The sequence below is a fragment of the Coenobita brevimanus genome, chromosome 96, assembly GCF_032717465.1.
Source record: "Coenobita brevimanus isolate Jiangsu-jjx chromosome 96, ASM3271746v2, whole genome shotgun sequence".
In the NCBI taxonomy this organism is placed as follows: domain Eukaryota; kingdom Metazoa; phylum Arthropoda; class Malacostraca; order Decapoda; family Coenobitidae; genus Coenobita; species Coenobita brevimanus.
Window position 1 is genome coordinate 24,370,611 of NC_137049.1, and position 25,302 is coordinate 24,395,912.

Below are 25,302 nucleotides of genomic sequence, written 5' to 3' on the forward strand. Positions count from 1 at the left end.
TTTCTCCTGCATGCGGTTGCTACACACTCTTAACCTTAACTTTGCCTAGATTTACGTCCTATTGCAGCTTATGTGCCATAGTTCAGAGACGGAATATGCTAAAATAACGGCTCTACATCCTTTCCATTTGACCTCTTTGTGATTAGTAACATATTATAATATTAATCTTTGTTACAACTGAGCAATTATGATGGAGAGATGGCTGTTTTAGGCCAAGGTAGAGCAGCAGCAGCAGTAGTAGTAGTAGTAGTAGTACACTAGTGGTAATTATTGTTTTTGTGTTTGTTGTATCCGTAGGTTCATAGGTAATGTAAACCCAGTCGATTTCAGGCATACGATATCCTCCAACAACAACCCACTATCCTCCTGGGGGGGGGGTAAGGAGCCACCTGGTTATATAAGTACCACCACATGAAGGCGTCCCTCTTCATTGAACTTAGGATGGATTTGTAATAGTAATGGGACTAATAAACCCTTTCCCTCCCATTATTGTAGAGGGAAGCCTTCATGTAGTGGCACCGATACAACTGGGCCAGAGACCTGTCCGGTTATTCAAACTCCTCTCAACTCTCCATATCCCCGCAAAGGGAAGATAGTAGTCTAAAAGAGAGTGTATCTTCAGCCCGCAGTCCACGGGGTTCACATCAGATGAGCCTGGAGATGCGACCACTGCTGCTACTTCTACTACCACTAAGAAAATCATGTTTCTATATTAGTCTTGCTATTTCCAGACGATTAATTTCAGCCTAAGAGAGACTTCGAACTGCAGGAGTTACATGTAGCCTTTATTAACCCCTTCAGTACGAGAGGTCTTTCCAAAGCTGAAGAAAATCGTCTGGGGAGAGCAAGAATTAAATGAGAAAATAAGTCGCCGGTCTGCACGAGTTAATGCAGTATCTAAACCCCTACAGTTTCAAAAATCTTACTTAAGCTGAATAAATCGTCCGAAGGTAGGCCTAACCGGGTAAGTATTAATAAAGCGGTTAAGAGAGCTGTGGAAGAAAAGGCAGAAAATATTGATTCAGGCTCCTATGACTCACTCTTAGCTGAATAAAATCGTCTGATGTTAGGTGACAGGAAATACTAGAGTTGTCTGGACCATGAGAGGGTAAATGGTGACAGTATTAACGCTCTCAGGCTCTTATGACTCACTTTCAGCTAAATAAAATCGTCTGTCTTTAGCTGGAACATGATACGGGGTAAAATGAATGCAACCCATAAAAATGTGTCAATTATACAACTGATAAGAGATTTGCTCTACATTTAAGGGGTTCGATATCGCCTTTGTCAACCTCTTCACTTCGTTAGCGTATTTCCAGTATCTCTTGTGTTGTGGGGACGGCTCAGTCTGCTGGTGTGGGCGTGGGAGTTGTAGTGGGAGTAGCAAAGGAATAAATGAATCAGGGTAGACATTGATAGCCCTTGCTTCAGCCGTCCCCACAACACGAGAGAAATCGAGCGGTGGAGTGGAAGAGGAGTGTTAAACATAAATCACCCTGTACTAGACGGTTTTATTTAGCCCCGGGGAGATTTTTTTCGAACTGGAGGGCTTATATACAACCATCATTAACCGCTCCTCTGCTAGAACCTCATCCTAAGCTGAATCAAATCGTCTGGAAACAGCATGATGTTACTAAGAGTGCGTGAATGGATTAAGGTGTGGTGTAGTAACTGTGGTGTTGTGTGGTGGCTGTGGTGTAGCGACTGTGGTATTCTGTGTGGTGGTTATGGTATGATGGTTGCGGTATGGTGGCTATGCTGTGGTAGTGGTGGCTTGATTGCTGTGGTGTGTATGTGGTGACGTGATAATTATGGTGACGAGTAATTTTGGTGTGGTGGTTAGGGTGAAGGGGTGGTAGTGGTGTGGTAGTGGTGGTGTGGTAGCCGTATTATGGTGTGAAAGTATTGAGAGTTATGATGTGGTGGTGTGATAATAGTGGTAGCTATTATGAGAGAGTGGTTGCGGTGTGGTGGTGGTGGTGGTAGGTATGGTAGTACGACTGGTAGTGGTGGTAGATGTGGTAGTATGGCTATAGTAATGGTGGTAGATGTGGTATTTTGTCTGTGGTAATTGCGATAGGTGCGGTAGTATGGCTGTGGAAGTGGTGGTAGATGTGGTAGTATGGCTGTGATAATGGTGCTGGTGGTGGTAGGTATGGTAGTATGACTGGTAGTGGTGGTAGATGTGGTAGTATGGCTATAGTGATGGTGGTAGATGTGGTATTTTGTCTGTGGTAATTGCGATAGATGCGGTAGTATGGTTGTGGAAGTGGTGGTAGATGTGGTAGTATGGCTGTGATAATGGTGCTGGATGTGTAAATATGACTGTGGTAGTAGTGGTAGTTGTAGTAATGGTGGTAGATGTGGTAATGAAAGGAAGTACATGAAAGTACAGTGACAGATGAGCGAGTTGGTACATATCACCACATTAACGGCCTAAACCTCTAGGACTCGTTCATTCATTCATTCATTCATTCACTACAATGTAGACGTAGTTTCCAATCGTCAGTAAGGTAAGTTCTCTTGCCAAATTATATATTTCATACATATTGCTGCACTGTTATTTTTTAAGTTATTTTAGTATATTTTATTTCGTGCTCAGTAACTACATAGTACTCTAGAATAGTCTTTAGTCACTGTAGCTATTGGTGATTACTGTAATGTTAAAACTTGATACATCTTCTGGCTAGTGTTTTAGATTTTATTGTATATTATGTATTATATTAAAAATCGAAGATTATATATATTAATCAACTTGATGGGAAGAATGTCTTATACTCGTACTGTTCATTTTACGTGGTACAGTAATGGAATAGTGATGGAAAAGATGTGAGGCAGATACGTAGCTAGTTGGTGTGAATTTCATCAGAACACTAAGTGGTGGTGGTGGTGCGCTAGTGAAATGGTGTGGTAGTGCTGGTAATTATAATTAGAGGGATGTTCTCGTGTAGTGGTGGTGGTGTGGTGGTGATGCCAGCTATAATGAGGTAAAGTGTGGTGATGGTGGTAGCAATGGTGGGTATGGTATGGTACAGGTGGTACTGCAAGTGGCTTGTGTGAAATAACTACTATGGCCATAAGGAACAGCTGGAAGCTCCAACATCCCTGCATCTGTAACATGTAGGCGATCTCACAGTATAGTTCTTGCAGTATATCTTCGCCCATATTTTTGTCTTTTTGCGGTTTATTTCACGCAGCTCAGTGACAAAAAAGATAATGCTGCGGTTTTCCGGCCTTTCCATAGCACTTCTTCGTGACTAGAATTATATTCTAGTGTCAGTCTATACAACTCAGCACGCAAGGTAGAGAGATGACTATTTTAGGTTTAAGTAAAAAGAGCATAGTACTTACTTCATCGGCAAACCTCTTTCTACATATAATTTTTCTGAATCCGGATACAAACTTTATCAAGCAGTTTGTACCTGGCTCCTCGACTCATGACAGAGATGCTCCTTCTCTTTCTTCTCTGTTATGGACCCACGATCGTCGATCAACTCACACAGGATCATTGTGGTCCCAAGGAAAATTGAATTGCCTTATTTTATAATAATCATCAATGAATATTCAGCCTCTTAGCTCCACGAAGTCTAAACAAACAATTGTATCGTCACTACTGTACCAAGCCTCATCTACTGAAAAACAAAGTACTCCAGGTTCTTCGTTTTCCCTGGTGCAGGTGGGTGAGGTCTACGTGGGACTGGCAGTGAGTGAGGATATGTTGATGATGATGATGATGATGGCGCCAGTGTGGGTGTGGGTGGCGCTGGGCTGCATCGCCACCACTATGGCAGCCACCAGCGCTCCTAACATAGTCTTCATTCTGGCCGATGACCTGGGTAAGATGGGACTGTTTCTCATGAAGAGACTGTGTTCACAGGTTTATTTACTTATCCCCCTGACTCATAGAACACACTAAAACCGAACACACACACACACACACACACACACACACACACACACACACACACACACACACACACACACACACACACACACACACACACACACACACACACACACACACACACACACACTTATTATGTTAATGGTACCAATGATTTCCTGGCTAAGCTAAAGTAGTGAACAGCAAGAAAAAGGATGGAAACATCCATCTTCGCACTTGTGTTCATACGCTGAAGGTGTCACGATGAAGAACCAGGAGGATGTGAAGGCTTAAGGCTGAGGTGACATATGCCTAGTTATAATGTACAGAAGGTGTTTATTATCTGACAAACGACAGGCTGGAGCGACGTGTCATGGCACGACCCAAGAGTGGTGTCGCCTAACCTACATAAGCTGATTGACGAGGGGGTGACCCTGGACCAGAACTACGTCCAGCCTTCCTGCACACCAACACGATCAGCACTGCTGTCTGGGTATTACCCTTTCCATTTAGGCAGACAGGTAACTATGCATCAGGTTTTGCTGAATCATAACATAATAACAGTTTATATAAAGATACATCTTACTCAATACACAGCCACACGATCAGAACTTATCTCTGAGTATTACCCCTTCCATGTCGGCCGACAGGTGGATTGACAGCAATCATAACTTAGAGAACGTTACTTTGACATTTTGCGTTCAGATAAATCTTACTCCATACACACCCACCCGCCCAGCGCTTCTCTGGATGCTATCCCTTCAGCCTGGGCAGACAGGTGTGATGGGGCAACAGTAATCATAAAACAGTTCTGGGTGATTCATTATAAAGTTAATTTTTTCCATTGTGCATTCAGATACATCTTGCTTCATACATGTGATTGATCTCTTAGGTTAAGAGAAACACAAGTGTACTTAAACATAAAACAGGCCTTGTTCAACCATGATCTAAAGAGCTTTGAACATTTTATATTCACCAGTATTCATAAAGTAGGTTTTGTTCATTCACTGTCCACCAGTTTTCCTGAACACTTACATCCAGATCAGTTGAATTCCCTATTTATGGCTCATTGCTGAGATGAAGAGAAAAATGATAATAATACCCACATATTTCCCTCCCTCTATAGAAGAAAATTAGCCTAGACGATTGCAATCAGGTAAAGAGAAATTTGTCGAACCAGGGAGGTTCGGTAATAGCATTCCTTAACTCCACAGATAACTAAATAAAATCGTTTGTAAGTATGAGCTGGAAAAGAGAGGAGAAAAAAAAAAATAAAATCTCCGCCTACAGGGGTTCCCTCTAGCTGAGATGACTCCCGCCGGCCTCACCGTGAACGTGACGCTGTTGCCGGAGGACCTCGCTGCTCTAGGCTACAGCACGCATTTGGTCGGCAAGTGAGTGGCGGCAAAGGCGACAAAGATGATGGACGTGAAACTTAGAATTATTAATAGTTTTTAAATGCACGAAGGTTATCACGGCAGATATCAGCTTTTGTCAACACAGTTTCCTCTTGACGACGAGCAATAATCTAATTTACGCATAGGCCTCTAGAAGTGAGCAGAACTTGTGCTCTGCTTTCTTTTTTATTCGAATTTATTTGAAAAGAGACAAGTGTTGTGGGCTTTCAGCTTTGTCAAAGAAGAGAGAAACTGGCTTTATCGCTTCTTCCCCCCCCCCCCACATTGATGGACTCGACAAGCAGTGGCTGATAGGGTGCCCTGCTGCAATATTAATGACCTGATATTGCTCATTATATAAAGTAAGTGTTGTCTGATCCTGTCAATGACAATGTTTAAATTACGTGCTAGGAATGCCTGGAAACAAAACCAAGAAGTATGTTAGGAAACTAGTGTCCGTGAAAGTATAACACGGTCCAAGACATATCTGATCCCCATTTATTGCACTGAAGTATGTAAAGTCACTTACGGTATAAAATATAAATTAAGTCAATACAGTGAAAGAGTTAAACAAGGTGCAACTTTTGAACAGGTGGCATCTGGGCTTCTGTAACGAGGCCTACTTGCCCACACGAAGGGGGTTCCAGTCCTTCTACGGGCAATACGTTGGTCGTCACCACCACTACAACCACTCCTATGACGGTAAGAGGTACACACACACACACACACACACACACACACACACACACACACACACACCGTACACACGAGAGAGAAAAATGCATCTTAGCACAAGTTATCGATGACATCAGCTAACTCTTGGAACCAACTGCCAAATGAAGTTACGTGTACCAAAACCATTCACACATCGAAAGAGATATATGATAAAATGATACTAGAAGATGGAACGTAACTAATATGAATCAGTCCTTTAAAATTGTAATTAGGTGACAACAATGAAGGAACTTTTTTATATTAGACATGAAATGCAGACACTCACACACAAAAATAAAAATACATGGATGCGCATAGTATGTATGGACACAATTTTTTTTTTTTTTTCGATACATCTCCGATACCAAACATAAGTTCGTATATGCATTATGTCTATGATTGTCTTGCACCAAAGGCATGGAAAGGAAACACGGGCAGAGCAGAAATGATAGTAGTGAAACAAAGTTGGTTAAAAGACGGGTTGGGATGGAGTGAGGGACTTCAGTTGAGCCAGCATAATATGAAGATAGGTAGAGAGAAAGGATGGAAGGCATATAAACAGTGATGTGGACAGGAAATATGTCTGTTAAAAAGGAATGAACGAACGAAATCCTGGATGTCTGCAAAACACTGTCCTATCCAGAGAAGAAGAAGAAGAAGAAGAAGAAGAAGGGAAAAAATAAGGATAAGATCATGAGGATAGATAGATGGAAGGAAAGATGTATTGTCACGGCTGTAGTTACCCCATGGAGTAGGAGACGATGAACATGTGAAAGAGGTGACCGATAAAGAAGACAGACAAGACTTATAGGCAAAACCATTAAATCATTTTCGAGGGTTTGTGTTTACAAGTCTAAGCCTCCTCATGTGTTTTGTCACACCAGAGCCGGGGAAAATAAATACCTGATTATTTTTCACTATTTACATAAGCCACGAGAAAGGCTTTGGTTTCACTCAAGGAAGCACTTATGATCACTAAATCATTTTTGGTGCTTTTCTGCTTCTGGGGAGCATAACATTAATTGTTTTTCATATACTACGCAAGAACAACCTTGTCCTTGCCCAAAGTGTATGTAACATTTCGTATGGGAGAAGCAAATGAGCGTGTTTTTCAATGACTAACCAGCTCCGCCCTATTAAAGACTCTTAATTGGCTAGGAATTTTAATGTGTTAATTTGTAAATGGTAGCTCATGCCCTCTGTATGTGTAATAGGATGGAGATTATAGTTAAGTGAGTACATTGGTCGTTAAGTCTAAGAGGGAAGAGTAAACTTTCATTTAAGCTTGAGGAACTAGCGAGAGAGACTATTTCACACATTTTATTACCAGACACATTACTGCAGATACACTCTTTCCCTTTGATTACAGAACACACAGTTGTTGCACCATTTCACCTTTTAGTTTGACCCTCCATATCATACTGGTGTGTGGATTATATTAACAGCGAGTTCTCCTAATTCCCCAAGCTATGGGTACTTAGTTTCCAATTAATGTAACTTGGTTAGGTAAGAAAAATAATTTTTTGTTTTACGTATGTATTGTGAGGCCTATGTGAATCCCCCTTTGATATAGGAACCTGATTTTGTTTTTGTGTGAATGTTACAGTGTAAAGTAAGTTAGTTTTCCCGTGAGGTATGCATAACCTCTTTTGGTGATTGACTAAATGTTGAGTGCACCGTAATATATACTCATAACGGTATGAATAGACAAACAGGAAATATGAATTAAAAATTAAATGATCCGAAAACCACACTGCGGTTCAGCTAAGATAAGACTATTTTGAAGACAGATACTAAACAGAGGTTGTAAGTATAGTATATGCAAGTATACAGACAGGAATGATGAATGTTACCAAATGGAATGAGATGAAAAGCAGTACTATAGTATAGCCATTATAAGATTACAATAAGGTAAGTAGATAAATATTACCAAATAGATGAAGAAATAGATAAATGAATAAGAAAATAGATGGGTAGATAGGTACTAACGCCGTGCCACTTACTCCCCAGGTGGGTATGATTTTCGAGACGGCGATCGGGTAGCGCTGGAGGCCAATGGTACTTATAATCCGGTGAGTACTGAGTGAATAGTACCAGAATACTTCAGTTAAGTAGATGATCAGTCAAACAGGGTGTCAAGCAACCACCCAGTTAGTCAGTTTACGAATCAGTTAGTTAATTAGTCACATATCAGTCAGTTAGTTAATCAATCAGTCAGCCAGTCACTCGTTCAGTCAGTATATTAGTCACTCTGACAGGCAGTCTACCGCCAGTTCATCAATGACTTAATCATTCAGTTATTCAGTTAATTATTCAGTCATTAATCAGTCATTTAGTCAGTAATTAAACCAGACTGACTGTCTGGCGCTGAGGAGGAGAATAAACGTGGTGACACTGTGCTACCTGGGTGGAGCAGCTGTGGCGTCCACCCAAGAGGCGAACCTCTCCGTATTTCCCTGCACTTTTGTGCGGGAAGGCCCTGACCCGACACTGGTGAGGCGTTGTTGACCACAAAGGGGCGCCGGATTCCGACTCTGTGTATGTGTACTGTGCCTGTGGGACGGGCCTATAAAAACAATGGCATACCTGTGGTCGACGGGTCTGCCAGGACAGTCAGACCGGGATTAAGCAACAGCAACAACAACAGGAACAACTCTCTCTCTCTCTCTCTCTCTCTGTCTGTGTGTGTGTGTGTGTGTGTGTCTGTCTGTCTGTCTCTGTCTCTGTCCGTCTGTCTTTCTTTCTGTCTGTCTGTCTGTCTGTCTGTCTGTCTGTCTCTCTCTCTCTCTCTCAAGCGTCACCTCTGGACATCACTCCCTCAGGTACTGCTGACTGAACGAGCCGTGAGGATCATTCAGCAACAGGAAGGCAAACAGTCACCGTTCTTCTTGTACCTTGCCTACCAGCACGTCCACACCCCGCTGGAGGTGAGTGCTTGTGTCATCAGCATCATCACCATCAGCACCATCACCATCAGCATCATCATTATCATTATCATAATTATCAACATCACACTCAGCCATTGTCAGATTCAGCATTTGTCACACTCAACATTTGTCACAGTCTTTGTCACACTCAACCTTTATCCCACAGCCTTTGTCACACTCAGCCTTTTTCACACTCAGCCTTTATCCCACAATCTTTGTCACACTCAGCCTTTGTCACACTCAGAATCTGTCACACTCAGTCTTTGTCACACTCAACCTTTATCCCACAGCCTTTGTCACACTTTGTCTTTGCCACCCTCAGCCTTTATTCCACAGCCTTTGTCACTCTCAAACTTTATCCCACAACCTTTGTTACACTCACGCTTTGTCACAATTTGTGTCAACTTTAGTTTTTGTTGCACTTAATCTTTGTCACTCAGTCTTTATTACACTCAGCATTTGTCACACTCACTTTTCGCCACATTCAACCTTTATCCCACAACCTTTGTAAAACTCAGCCTTTGTCACACTCAGTCTTTGTCACACTCAACCTTTATCCCACAGCCTTTGTCACACTTTGTCTTTGCCACCTTCAGCCTTTATTCCAAAGCCGTTGTCACTAAACTTTATCCCACAACCTTTGTTACACTCAGCCTTTGTCACAATATTTGTCACTTTTACTTTTTGTTACACTTAATCTTTGTCACTCAGTCTTTATTTCACTCAGCATTTGTCAAACTCACTCTTCGCCACATTCAACCTCTATCCCACAACCTTTGTAAAACTCAGCCTTTGTCACAGTCAGCCTTTGTCACACTCAGCCTTTGTTACACTCAGCCTTTGTCACATTCAGTCCTTGTTACACTCAGTGTTCGTCACTCAGTCTTTGTCAGACTCAGTCCTTGTCACACTCAGTCTTCGTCACTCATTCTTTGTTACACTCAGTCTTTGTCACATTCAGTCAGTCACATTTAGTCTTTGTCAAACTGAGTCAGTAGCACTTAGTCTTTGCCACTCAGCCTTTTGTCCCACAATCTTTATCACACTTAGTCCTTTTCACACTCAGTCTTTGCCACTCTCAGTCTATACTGTATCACAGTCAATCTTTATCACACTCAGTTTTTGCCACACTCAGTCTTTGTCGCACTGAGTCTCTATCACACTCAGTCTTTGTCGCACTGAGTCTCTATCACACTCAGTCTTTGTCACACTCAGTCTTTATCACACTCAGCCTTTATCACACTCAGTCTTTGTCACACTCAGTCTTTGTCACACTCAGTCTTTGTCACACTCAGTCTTTGTCACACTCAGTCTCTATCACACTCAGTCTCTATCACACTCAGTCTTTGTCACACTCAGTCTTTGTCACACTCAGTCTCTATCACACTCAGTCTCTATCACACTCAGTCTTTGTCACACTCAGTCTTTGTCACACTCAGTCTCTATCACACTCAGTCTTTGTCACACTTAGACGTATTTCATTAGGGATAAGATATTTCCTACATCTAAATCTAAACCATTTGTATCTATGTTTTCGTACTGACTACTGCAAGACGATTTTATTCATCAACAGGAAAATACCCTGACCCTGTAACCCCAGTCCATTAACCCCAGTACCAGTCCATTAACCGTAGTACCGACCAGTAACCACAGTACAATTCCAGTAACCCCAGTACCAGTTTAGTAACCCCAGTACCAGCTTAGTATCCCAAGTACCAGTCCAGTAATCGCAGTACAGTCCATTAACCCCAGTTTCAATCCATTAATCTCAATATCAGTTCAGTAACCCCGGTGCCAGTCCAGTAACCCCAGTGGCAGTCCAGTAGCCCCAGTACCAGCCAAGTAACCTCAGTACCAGTCCAGTACCCACAATACCAGTCCAGTAACCCCAGTACCAGTCCAGTAACCCCAATAGTAACCTAGTAACCCCAATGCCAAATCCGGTAACCCCAAAGAAACGTCGGTTGTGAGACTTTGAAGCTGCTATTAGGGAAGCCCTCAGGCAGTACTTCTTTGATTTTCCCTGGAATGATTATTGCTCCCATGGCCAAGAACCATCTGAGTGTGCCATGCGCATTACAGAGGTTATTCTCTCGGGCATGGAAGCATACATTCTTTTCTTATATATTCTGACTAATGAAAAAAAAAAAAAAGACTTGGTTTAATCACGCGTGTCCTAATGTTGTCCACAACGAGAAGCCCTATGAAAGGTACCGGAGAAAACCCACCCCTGGATCTCATATTTTTTATGTTTCTGCCAGGAATCGTGCAACGCCTGTTCTTCGCTCTGCTAAAAATAATTTCATCCGTACTAAATGCTCTCAACTCTCCAACTCGAATTATTCCCTCTTCTTTTGGTACCTTGGCAAAAACCTTTTTTAGAACTTTACCTCATCATCCTTCCCTCCTCTTTTCCACTCTGATGGTTCTGCAGCTATTTTTTCTACTGATATAGCAGAACTCTTCTCTCAGACTTTGTCCTATAATTCCATCTTAGATGATTCCGGTGCTGTCCCTCCACCTCTTCCCCCCCCCTTGACTTTCTCATGGCTGACATTAAAATTTCTTCAGTTGATGTATTATCTGCCATCACTGGCCTCGATACTAACAAGGCATATGGGCCTGATGGGGTCCGTCCTGTTGTTCTCAAGAACTGTGCTTCTGTGCTCACACCCTGCTTAGGTAAACTCTTTCGTCTTTGTCTGTCAACTACCACCTTTCCTTCTTGCTGGAAGCTTGCTCTCATTCAGTCTGTCCCAAAGAAGGATAACCATTCCCAGACCTCTAACTATCGCCCAGTTGCATTAACAACCCTTTATTTCAAAAGTTGTCGAGTCCATTCTTAACAAAAAAAAAAAAAAAAAAAAAAGATAAATAAAGCATCTTTCCTATCACTACTTTCTTTCTGATCGCCAGTGTGGGTTCCGCCATGGACGCTCCACTGGCAATCTTCTCACCTACCTTTCAGACTCCTGGTCATCCTCCTTTAGGGACTTTGGCGAAAACTTTGTCATTGCACTTGACATCTCAAAGGCTTTCGATCTAGTCTGGCAGAAATCTTTAATATCCAAACTACCCTTTTACGGTTTCTATCCTTCAATCTGTACCTTCATCTCTAGCTTCCTTTCTGGTCGTTCTATAGCTGTTGCTGCAGACGGCCACTGTTCTCCTAGAGCTAACAATAGTGGTTTTCCTCAGGGCTCTGTCCTCTCACCAACTCTCTTCCTTTTATTCATCAATGACCTTCTGAGCTGTACATCTAACCCAATCCACTCATACGCCGATGACTCCATCCTCCACCTTTCCATTCGCTTCCAGCAGCGTCCGTCTCAGTAGTTGCTTCAACAAACAAGGGTTGAGATTATGTCGCACCTACTGTCTGACTTTGCTCATATCTCTGATTGGGGCAAAAATAACCTTGTTGTTTTTAATGCATCAAAAACTCCATTCTTTCTTGTATCAACCCGACAAAATCTTTCACAGGAATTCCCTCTAATTTTTAACACTACCCAGCTCAATCCTGCATCATCTTTTAACATACTTGGGTTTTCATTCTCTCGGGATATATCTTTGAAAGAATATATTACCCTTCTTGCAAAATCTGCTTCCAAGAGATTAGGTGTGCTAAGCCGACTCCGTACCTTCTTTACCCCCGCACAGTTGTTGACTTTATACACGAGTTTTATTCTCGCTTGTGTAAAGTACAACTGTCATGTGCGGGGAGGCTTCCAAAACACAGCTTTTCTCAACATGGTGGAGTCAAATGCTTTTCGTCTCATTAACTCTCCTCCTCCTACTGGCTCCCTTTAACCTTTGTCTCTTCCTCACACTGTTGCAGTCTCATCTCATTTCTTTCTCTACTTCAATGGTCACTGCTCCCTTGAACTGTCTGCTTGCATCCTTCCTTCACTGTGACGGGCACGTAGCACCCGTCTAGCAACAAACTCTAACCCCTTTTCTGTCCAACTCTCTAATGCAAGAGTTATCCGCTATTCCCAGTCCTTCATGTATGCAACAGGTCAAATCTGGAAGTGTCTCCCTCCGTCTGTTTTTCCTACTGCCTACGGTCTCCAGTCTTTCAGATGCAGTGTGTCCAAAGATCTGAAAATGAATGATTCTTGAATTTGGCTCTCCTTTATCTCGTTTTGTTCTTTCTTGGAAGGAGTGATTTTCAGGCCCTTGGCCTTTGCTTCCTTCTTCCTTGCATAAAAGAAAGTACCAGTCCAGTAACCCCAGTACCAGTCAAGTAACCCCAGTACCAGTCCACTAACCCAGTACCACTTCGGTAACCCCAGTACTAGTCCAGTAACCCGGTACCAGTCCAATACCCCAGACGCAGTTCAGTCACCCCAGTGTCAGCCCAGTAACCCTGTATCACTCCAGTAACTCCAGTAACAGTCCAGTAACCCAGTGCCAGTCCAACAACCCCAATACTCGTTCAGTAACACCAGTACCACTCCAGTAGCTCTGCAGTCCAGTAACATCAATACCAGTTCTGTAATCCCAGTACCACTCCAGTAACTTCACAGTCCAGTAACCACAGTACCAGCCCAGTAACCCCAATATCGCAAGAGATATCAGACGAGCGAACTACCTAACCCCGACGAATGATCCCAGTAATAAACCAATAAGCCATGTACCGGTCCAGTAACCCCTTGTACCACATCAGCGGCTACCAGACAAATACATATCCCAGTACCGGTATCTTAACGAAAGTGACCCCAACAATTCCGGTCCAGCAAGTCATGCACCGGTCCAGTAACCCTCTGTACCACACTATCAGGTACCGGACGAGTACTTGGCTCTGTACCCCAGCGAGAGTGACCCGGACCGGCGGAAGATGCTGGCGATGGTGACGGCCATGGACGACGCGGTGGGCAGGGTGGTGGCCGCCATCAAGGCCTCAACCTTTGCCAACAACACCATCATTGTATTTTCTTCTGACAATGGCGGAGAATACCCAGTTGGTAATTAGCGGTCCATATATCAAATAAATTAATGGTGAGATAGCATGTGCCTCTCTATTTTTAAATATATATCAAATAACTGAATGATTAGATAGGATGTGATCACCTGGAATTCAGTAGAATAATTATCAAGTGTTGCTAACTAGATGCTCGTTGTATTCTCTTATGACAACGGTGCCGTCGGTTCAGGTATAATTACTTATGGGTTTCATATCCCAAAAACTGAATGGCTAGATACGATATTCCTTTCAAATCATCAGCAACTGTTATCATTCATGATAACAGTTGCTGGTGATATGAAGAGTGACAAACCAGCATCAGTGGTAATTACCCTTGGCATGTGGTGCTGTGTTCAGGGCTAAACCTGCCGCTGCGAGGGGCGAAACTGTCGCAGTGGGAGGGCGGGACGCGGGTGGCGGGGTTGGTGCACGGCGCCATGTTCGAGAACACCCCACGGAGGCATGGCGGCCTCCTGCACGTCACCGACTGGCGGTCCACTCTGTTGGCCGCCGCCGGCGCCGCCGTCCTGCCGAGCACCGACGGATTCAACCAGTGGGAGGCGCTGCGCACAGGTCGTGGTCGGTCCCCGAGGAAATCGCTTGTCTACGACATCGAACAGGCCGGTGATGACATCAGTGGCGCCATCAGGTAACTCTGGCCACACAAGTAACTTCGCCACGCAGATACCCCACCAGACACTAGTACATTCACAGCTCAGTGCATGACAGTACAGAAACAAAACAACACGGTAACCTGTACCGCTCAACTAATACAAAACGAAAATGTCATGGTTGGTAACTAAAACATGAAGATATAACCAACAAGTTATAAACTTTAAACAGTGGTACCTCGCCATATATATATATACATATATTTTTTTGATAATACAACATTGTGGTCTGAATGGCCTCTTATAATCTCGACCACTTTTTTAGCCATATTTTTCCCACTAACTTGATGAATATTCTGAATATCCAAAAATATCAGGTAATTTTATCAGCGGCAGTCATACCGAAACTTGAGTACCGATAGCATTAGATTTCGAGACTTATTTTTTCAGGATCTATTAAATCTGAGGAATAGACATTATAATCTTCACCTGACTTTTCTGTCTGTGTCAGGGTGGTGTGGTGTGGTACAGTAACTTCTGTGTTGCTTTGTGTCAGTGTGGTGTGGTACTGTAACGTCTGTGTTGTTTGTGTGTCAGTGTGATGTGGTACAGTAATGTCTGTGTTGTCTATGTATCAGGGTGGTGTGGTACAGTAACATCTGTGTTTTCTATGTACCAGGGTGGTGTGGTACGGTAACGTCTGTATTGTCTATGTATCATGGTGGTGTGGTACAGTAACATCTGTGTTGTCTATGTATCATGGTGGTGTGGTACAGTAACATCTGTGTTGTCTATGTAGCATGGTGGTGTGGAACAGTAACATCTGTGTTGTCTATGTATCAGGGTGGTGTGGTACAGTAACGTCTATGTTGTCTATGTATCAGGGTGGTGTGGTACAGTAACATCTGTGTTTTCTATGTACCAGGGTGGTTTGGTACAGTAACGTCTGTGTTGTTTGTGTGTCAGTGTGGTGTGGTAGAGTAATGTCTGTGTTTCTGTGTATCACAATGGTGTGGTGCAGTAACATCTGTGTTTTCTATGTACCAGGGTGGGGCGATACAAGCTGTTGGTGGGGCCTCAAAACTTCACCGAGGAAGAAGGACCCTGGCTCTTTGATCTGAAAAGTGAGTGAGCAACCATGACGTAAAGTGTTTGAGAATTTCGAATGTGAAAGCTATTGTACATTTGCGGACAAAATATCGTTTTAAGTCAGATGAGAGAGAGAGAGAGAGAGAGAGAGAGAGCAATGACTTTTGATTCCCAGTGATGAGGTCTGATTCACACAGACTTTTATCAATATTGTGTAAGAGTTTCACAATCGTTCGAGTAAAAGGTGGAACGATATTTATGTCCGCGACTGTACTATAAAAATGTCAACCGAAGTGATTTATAGTCTGGTGAAAAAGTTCGCCTACTACGCCACTGGGTTGACAAAACTTCGCTTAATACTGCACTGTGTTTACCTTTGAATTTGAGGCATGTCTGTTTCTTCCTCCCTGACGCAGCATATCGAAGGGAATCATGTATGGAAAGTGGGACATGCCAAGCCTCGCCCATCCTAGAAATATTGCTCAACAGAGGAAAATACGAAGTAGAAGTGCAATGATAGTTTAATTTTTTGTTTCCGATCGTACTGTGAGAGTTTGGAGTGAGGAAATAACGTATTTAAGAGTTTGTAGAGAGAAGGTAATTTAGTGTGACAGCGGAAAGAGAGAATGTAGTGTAGTCTGGGAGCGGAAAGAGAGAAGGTAGTGTTGTCTGAGAGGAGAGAGAAGACAATGTAGTCTGAGAGCGCAAAAAGAGAGAAGGTTGTGTAGTCTGAGAGCGGAAAGAGAGAAGGCACTATACTTTGCGAGTTTATGTAACGAAGGTAACTTATCTGAATCGAATCGGCAGTGTAGTTTGAGAATTTGAGGCGAGTAGATAATGTAGTCTAAGAGTTTGAGGCAAAAAATAATGTACCTTGAGAGTTCGTGGAGGACCAGAAATATAATTTGAAGTTTAGGCGAAGAGGTAATGTAGTATGAGAGAATAGGACGAGAAGGTGATGCCCTTGAGAGCTTTAGGCGAAAAGGTAATGTAGTGTAAAGTGAGAAGATAATGTATAAGGAGACGGTAATGTATATGAGGGTTTCAAGTGAGGTGGTAACGTATTTCAGGACTTGAAGTGAGATGGTAATATGTTTGAGGGCTTGAAGTGAGAAGGTAATGTTTTTGAGGGTTTGATGCGAGAAGGTAATGTATTGGAGGGCTTGAAATAAGTAGGTAATGTATTTGAGGGCCCGAAGTGAGATGGTAATGTATCTGTGACGAGAAGGTTATGTACATCAGAGGTTGTATTGAGAATGCATTGTAGTCATAAGTTTGAAGGAAAAAGGTAATGTACTGAAAGTGTACCTTGCACATTCTTACATGTTGATTATAGCTATTAAAACGCTATAAATACCATACATGAGAATACTAAGGCGTAATACGCGGAGTAAATCGATGTGGATGAGGTGTTACGAAGTCTCTCGTGTCACCTAGCATACGACCCTGAGTCCAGTTCTTAATACTGCCGATGGCCTGAAGGAAACCAATAACCTGGCGGCAGGTCTAGCAGGAGGGGGAGGATTTTCACCTAAGCTTACGATCGATTCCTTGTCGTGACAGATTTGTTCACGTAGGAAGAACTATACTCTGTTCACTTTATCTAGAAGTAAAATTGCCGTCTCTTCATTGTGATGCTGAATTTGAAGTACTAGATTAAAGCTAGAATATGATGCTAGTCACGAAAAAGTGCCATGGATGTGGACGAAAATCTCCGCCAAGTTAAAATGAATAACTAAAGACACACTAGAGCATTGTGCGGCTTTCTTTTCGTTGTTTTTCCTATAGAGTAGTAATTGTAGTCGTTGTAATTCTAACTTCAATTCAGTGTGAGCCCAGTGGATTGCAGTTCCCCTCACCTGCAGTCCACGATCCTTCTTTGGACGGATAGGGAGGAGGGTGAGGGACGTTTAGATAACCGGGAATTGGAAACACCCGGTCATATCGATGCCACCAGGCGAAGATGTCCCTCTCGAACACGCTATCCTGCAGAAACGAGATATAAGTGCGCGTCCACACGATCCCTCGAACATTTATTGACAACACAGCTGGCAGCATGCTTGGGTACATGTATGCAGCAGTATTTGGACAGATGTATGCAAACATGTTTCAGTGCAGCTTCGAACACTGGCAGCAGAGGCGATCGGATAAGTGTGCCCATACCAGGCAGCTGAAACTTCATCATGATGTTGGCAACATGATCTGGACGCTGCTGTCCCCAGCATATTTGCAGCGTGTTCGTCACTGTGTTTGTTACATGTTGCCAGCACTTCTTTGAGCATACGTGTGGGCGCGCCCAAACGTAGAATATATTTACTCTTGAGGCTAAGGTTTGTATTTTGTAAAAGAAAAGGAAAATCTTGATTGTCTTTGCATTTTCCTTTCCTAAGTAAGTAAATAAAGATAAATCTAGAAGAAAAAAATAAAAAAGAAAATCCCGGTTAAAACAAGAAATCAATCATAAATCCGTTTAGGAATGCCACCACTGAACCATAAGCCAGGATTAGTGAGAGTGACATGAACACCTAACCCGGGTTTAACGAAAGTAATTTAATCCACTACAGACGACCAATGAGGCGGGAGATCTGAGCCTTGCTTCACAAGTCATTAGCTACCAACTCCTTCTAGTAGCTATTTCTTTTTTCTTTTTATTTATTTTCCCTCTCTTTCCTTTCTTCTTTGCTTTTCATTAGGAAAGGAAGGAGTCTAGAATTTTTTCCAAGTCAGTTTTCTTTCTCTGTAAAATAATTGTTAGATTATCTTGAGTTATTGCTCGCGCGCGTGCGCGTGCGTGTGTGTGTGTGTGTGTGTGTGTGTGTGTGTGTGTGTGTGTGTGTGTGTGTGTGTGTGTGTGTGTGTGTGTTTCAGGAAGGGCAAGACGAAGAGCTCATAAAATTGCCATGTCTCTATAGCTGTTTCACCTTTACTTGGCCCAGATTCTAGTCCTTTTGCAGCTTGTTTTTACGTAGCTGACTAGGAGAGAAAGACAATGCTACGACTCTATATTCTTTCCATAGCACTTCTTCGTGACTGATATTCTATTTTAATTCACTGATACAACTTGGTATGGAGAGCTAGCAGATTTAGTTAGCATTCAATGGTACTGTGCCAATGTCATTTTAATATCGACATGTAACTCCCCAAAGCAAGCAAATATCATCTATAATATGAAAAGGATATTAAGATGCAACGAATAGAATAAATCGGTAAGGAATATGTGTCCCGGAATCCCCAAAAGCAAGGGGAAATAAGCTTATTTGCAAAGAGGATGTTCATATGTGTTGCAGTGAATAAATAAAAGCAAATAAATAAATAAATAAATCGCTAAGGAAGAAGTGTTACGAACTCTCCAAAGCATACGATAATAAGCTTAACTGTAAAGAAGATATGGAAATGTGTTGCAGTATATAAGTAAATAAAAAAGAGCAAATAAATAAATAAATAGATAAATAAATCGCTAAGGAAGAGGTGTTACGGAATCTCTAAGCAATCGAAAATGGTCTTATTTCAGAGGACCCGTATGAGACGACCAACCTCGCCGCTGCTCGCCCTGGCCTACGGAAGAGGCTGGAGCGCGTGCTGCGGAAGAAGGCGAAGGAGATGGTGCCACAGGACCGGCCTGTGGATGACCCGGCAGGAGATGCCAAGAATTTTGGTGGCATTTGGTCCCCTGGATGGTGTGAGGCTCGATAATTCCCCCCCCCTCTCTCTTTCTCTCTCCCAGTATGTGTGTGTGTGTGTGTATATGTTCCTTCCTGTTTTTTAATTATATATTTAGTCCTCAGCGTGGTGTGTGGGTTGATGTTTGAAGGTTCGGTTGATTGCTCACTTAATGTCGCTCACAGACGGACGACTGGTCACTCTTGCCTTGAATATGTGGACTGAGAAGCCTAGAATATCTGACAGTGCAGTAAGGGATGAAGCAGCACAAAATAAAGAAACTGTGGCTCTTTTGTACCATGCAAATACGGGGAAATGATCATTATAGTTGATTCATTACATTTTCCCTTCCTCACTCTTGGAGCTTCCTAACACTTTTGGGCTCCTGTAACTTACCCTCAGCTGAATAAAATCGTCTAGCATTAACTGGAATTGAATATTAAAATTGTTCCGACCGTGAGAGAGTCAACGGTAGGGGTATTAGTACGCAACCGCCTGCAATCATCCGAATGAAATGACTTGGCATTAGTTGGAATAAAACAGTGGAGTTGTTCCGACCATGATAGGGTTAATGTTCTCAATTTAGCAATATAATTTACAAGCATGACTGCGAGGGTTAACCTGGATCTAATGGCGCTTATTTCTCGTCACCATACCTATAGCTTCGCCAGTTCTTTTTTCCATACTAATGTAATTGTTGTCTGCTTATATATGTATTATAATGTTGTTTAAGGATATTTACTGTGATGGGTTTAATTATTTTGTTTGAGGGGATATTTCGGTTATCCACGGTTCTTTGACTAGAAGTGTACTTCCTTATTTCTTTGGAACAGTTTTTATTAATGCACGAAAATAGTAACAAGTCGGTAGTACTATGTGACCCTTTCCCTTCACTTTCCTCCATCAACGCCCATCCATCTCTGTTCAGGATATATATATAGATAGATAGACAGACAGATAGATAGATAGAGACAGACAGACAGATAGATAGATAGAGACAGACAGACAGATAGATAGATAGAGACAGACAGACAGATAGATAGATAGAGACAGACAGACAGACAGACAGACACACACACACACACACACACGGACGCACGTACTGTACGTACGCACTTGCACGCTCAGCGTGTTTTGAAGATACCTGTATGCTTTGTTCATGTAATTTTATGATTTAAAATACTATAATACACTGAAGTACATACTGGGTGATGTAAAGTATATTGTACAATGACGGATGGGAGGAAGGTCCATGATATTCGAATCTTATGTTTTCATCTGTGGCATTCTTTGCTTGCAAGACTTATACAGAGTTGTAATATCAAAAACAGAAATACAGTTGTGAAAAGGCCTGATTGTATAAGTTCAATCCTATCAATGAAGCTCTGTTGCTTTATTGTTGTGAAAGGAACTGTAAACCACATTTATCCAACTATCTACCTTGCTATCTATGTGTCTATCCATCCATCTACCTGTTTGTATGGATGTCTGTATGTATGTATGTACAAAAAATGAGAAGAATTGTAAAACAAAAAAATAAGGTTTGAACGTACCTTATAAAAAATTGTGGAGCCGCCTCAGTATGAAGCCATAGAGTAGGGCGACAGGTGGTTTAGTACGGTTCACACTGCTGCCACACCTGACCGAAGTATGAACTCAACTAGCGGTACTGAGGCACAGAACTGGTCAAGATTCAGATTTTGTTACTGCAAACACTAAAGCCTAATTTACACTAACGGTGGAAATATGATGCTGAGTGTGGTAATGGAAATTGGGTGGGAAATGCTCGTGAGGACGAAATGAACTGAAGCGACATCACCGTTTCTTCTTCATCGTTTATAGCCGTTTCGTTACTATGCTTCGAAACTGATGAGTAGGGTGCTCGGACACCTCAAGTAACCCACTGATAGTTTAAACGAACCCTATGTCTCGCTGGAAAACGCCCTTACACATTATCAGAAATGTCAGAAATGTGTGTACCATGTCAACTCAAGTTTATCATATTTTAGATTAAAAAAAAAAAAAAAAAAAAAAAGCATATGTCAGTGAACATACGAACGTAATAAGCGAAAAGATACGTCCGAGCATATACACCTCGCATGAGTTATTGTTCCTGGGCTATCTGGCAACCCATGCATCATAATGGTTGCTACCTACTCTGAACATATAGTGACGTCATCGCTGTCTTTGATACTTGACCGATGCCATATTGAACGCCACCGTGGTAATATACGATCATTATTCTGCCTTCATTAACAATTCGTTGCTCACCATGCCACATCAGTGTTATTATGTGGGTTGCTCCTATGGGCAAAGGGATGCTTCTGTATCATTCTATCGATTTCCTGTTGGCCAGGAAAAGCGAAAGGTGGAAAGGTGATGTGAATATAAGGCCGAAACACTCGCTACTGCAGTGTTTACTTTATCAAATGCATATATAGCGCTGGCTGGGGAATAGATTCTTTTCACCCGCCATCCTGTTTATATGAATGTCATAAATGTCATAAAATGATTGACAGATCTGGGTTCTTAATGCAGCTTCTTGAAACCTGTGTCATCTGTCATTCACTCACTGTGTGAAAACTCGCATAATTTGAGTTTTAGATTATTTCCATTACATCCCACTGTGTTTTCACCATCTGATCCATGTTTTTTTTTTTTTTTTTAATCAGGTTCTTCTGAACATCTTAATATTCCATCCATTATATTGCCATTATACCTGGAATCGAACCCGGGACTCTCAGGTGAGAGCCATTCAGCAATCCACTAGGCCACGACCAGGTACAAGTTATCTCACATTGTCACAATCATGCAACCAATGTCCCTCCGCCCCCACTGTGGGCATGACAATGTGAGATAACTTTTACTTGGTCGTAGCCAAGTGGATTGCTGCCTGGCTCTCACCTGTCTTAAAATCTAGGGCTTCTGCAAGAGTGTTCACAATTTCGTGTGCAGGTATGAACTGAAGATTTTTTCAACCCACAGTTTTTCCAAGTTTAGTATGAAAGTATAGTATACCGGTATACAGAGAAGAATGACATCTATATCAGATGCCTGAACAATGGCTCTTTTGCAGCCATTCTCAGATACAGCATAATTAATGTGTGCAATCAGCCTTGTGTCAGCCTCCTCGTGGTTTTCACAACTCAAACTGTAAATGACACTGATATCTTGTTTGGTAAGTTTAACTGTTTTACCAGGGTCCTGCTTCATACCTCCTAGTACCATTTCAATACCCTGAGGGAGATTACAATGATTAGATGTCCAGCAGCTGCTCAGGTAATTCAAAAGATGACCTTTGTTCTTTATGTTGGAACAAAATTGTTTCCAGTCAGGGATTTGTAGGTCATCAACCGGAATATACTCTTTGTTCTTAGTTTCTGATTTTTCCCCTCTGTGTCTCTCTCCATTTTAGGGAAGGGTTGTCATCTACGTCATAACGATCTCCAACTACGTGTATCAGATCACGGTTTTCGGGTATCTCCTTGAACATCTTCGACAAATACATCTGGGGTAAATCTTTGAAAATCGTGGCATGTAAAGTTTGATTTCTCTAAGCAAATGCCATCGTGTCTATGACGTACAAAGTCTTCAATGTGTTTAGGCAATATTAACCTCTGCTAGAAATGGAATTAAAAAGTCTGACTCTTGTCCTTTTCTCATTGCAAAACATCTTGGCATGCCATTATCTCACTCGAACAATGATGATGGATAATCCATCCATTCATATTGATAGGCTTCCAGCTTTCTTTTTTCATCAGCGTTTTGCATAAAGTACATAGACCTTAGAATATGACTTTCATCTGAATAAATTTTGTTATGTTTTATCCTCCTTTGAGAACTTTTTGTTTTTGGGGAAAAAGGATGCTAACTTTACTCTTTCCACAGAGCTTCATTTTCCTTGCTGACCCCTCCTTAGAACTTCCATCCCTCGTTGCCCTGCCTCAGTGATTTCCTTGGAGTCTGCCTTTTGTCCTGTAGCAGTGTTTAATAAGTAGGATCCTTCACTATTATTCCAAGTATTTATATAATTAGTATTTCCTACCATACTGTCATAGGTATTGTTGTCTCTTTTCACCTGTTTTGTGGAATTGTCATAGTGATCTCCTGAATATCCTTTTTTTGTATGACCCATTTCTTTCATTTGTTCTGATATCTGTGTGAGAAAAGGGGAAATTTTTATGTATTTCTGCACTGCAGTTTCATTTTGTGTTTTTCCCTTGAACAAAACTGACTTTCTTTTCCGATTATGTGTCTTTTCCAGTGACAAGTCACCCCAAACACCATTAAACATACCTTTGTTCTTATGTACAGTGAAATTTCCAACTAGAAATTCTTCAGAAATGTCCGGTGCAGAGGTCTGGAGGAATTTCATTTCATCCAAATATACTGGAAGGGAATTTGCATAGTTTTAATGTCCAGATGCAACAATGTATGGTAGCATTTGTTCAACTGTGCTATTATGTGGTGACAAATTTCCCGACCTTTCAGCAGCTATATAGGTACGTAGTATCTCAATCTTATCGTGATACCATTTAATACACGTCTGATCTGTACACCTTCCGGAAGACTTTAAGCACCATGTTCGTTGGCTTGGCTCTCCGGCACTGACACATCCTGTCATTTCAGGTGTGGCTGTTCGTTTATGTTTGGGACAAAAGGAACATCATTTGGGAAACTGATAATTTCATAATTAGCAGCTGTACTGAACCCCATGCTGAGTTTAGCAGCTATGATGACAACCGGTGTACCCTGGTAGGATAATGTCACTACCCATTATTCACAATAATATTACAATAAAGAAAATAATAAAAACAATTTAATAATAAAAAGTGATTTGGTTTATGCTTTTGTGCAGTCACTACATCATACACATTTATACATTCACAGAAGTAATATAAAAAGCTTATAACATTATGCACAATAATGAAAAATGGTAAAATAACAAAAATAAAGGCACCGAATTGAAAACATTGGCTCTAAAATGTGTTCTTATATGTGTAATTTCCCTGTTTGTTTTAGGATATTTTGCAAGAGGAAGCACCGAGCAGACCTCATAATTATAAGCCCCAAGACACATGGTTTATAAATGCGGTGTCGTATTTTTAGGTGACATTAAATCCATTTGGCCATTTTTGCTCTAATACAAGGTGTGAAAGAATGGATAGTTATACTGGGAGGGTGGTTGAGGTGTGGTAGTGTCGATGTGGTGGTTATAGTGAAGGAGTGGTTGTAGTGCGATAGTTGTTGTGAAAACGGTGAGTTGTAGTGTGGGAGTAGTGGCAGTCATGGTGGGTGGGTGGTTGTGGTGTGAGCTTGGTTTTGTGATGTTGGTATAGTAGTTACGATGAGAGGGTGGATGTGGTGTGGTCATGGTTTTATCGTCGTGGTGGTATCTGTGGTGTGGTAGTGGTGGTGGCTGTGGGAGGGGGTGGTTGTGCTGTGGTAACGGTGATGTGGTAATGATGGTAACTTTGGTGTAGTACTGGCGGTAGCAATGATGAAAAGATGGTTGTGATGTGGTGGTGGTGGTGGTGTGGTTATGGTGTGATAGTGATGGTAGTTATGATGGGGGGGTGGTTGTGTTGTAGTCGTGATGGTGTGATAATGGTGGTAGCCACGATGAGAGAGTGGTTCTGGGGTGGTGGTTGTGGTGGTGCTAGTGGAGGTGGTGACTGAAGTAATGATTGTGGTAGTGGTGGTGCTAGCGGAGGTGGTGATAGTAGTAATGGTTATGGTGGTGGTGGTGCTAGTGGAGGTGGTGATAGTAGTAATGGTTGTGGTGGTGGTGGTGGTGCTAATGGAGGTGGTGATAGTAGTAATGGTTGTGGTGGTGATGGTAAATACAATAGTATGGTTGTGGTGGTGGTGGTAGATGTGGTAGTATAGCTATGGTGGTGGTGGTAGATGTGGTAGTATGGCTGTGGTAGTGGTGGTATATATGGTAGTATGGTTGTGGTAGTGGTGGTAGATGTGGAAGAATGGCTGTTGTAGTGGTGGTTGATGTGGTAGTATGGCTGTTGTAGTGGTCGTAGATGTGGTAGTATGGCTGTTG

The 25,302-nt window shown here is 42.0% G+C and overlaps 1 protein-coding gene across 1 annotated transcript; it reads left to right on the forward strand.

The window, feature by feature from the left end:
- The first annotated feature begins 3,714 nt into the window (after nt 1-3,714).
- LOC145413508 (arylsulfatase I-like) lies at nt 3,715-24,336 on the forward strand. The gene is made up of 11 exons (XM_080283204.1): nt 3,715-3,836; nt 4,241-4,404; nt 5,174-5,277; nt 5,873-5,982; nt 8,005-8,066; nt 8,817-8,921; nt 13,705-13,885; nt 14,239-14,536; nt 15,546-15,622; nt 19,099-19,264; nt 24,270-24,336. The coding sequence occupies exons 1-11, from the start codon at nt 3,716-3,718 to the stop codon at nt 24,334-24,336; spliced, it is 1,455 nt and encodes a 484-aa protein (XP_080139330.1). The 5' UTR covers nt 3,715.
- The last annotated feature ends 966 nt before the right edge of the window (nt 24,337-25,302 follow it).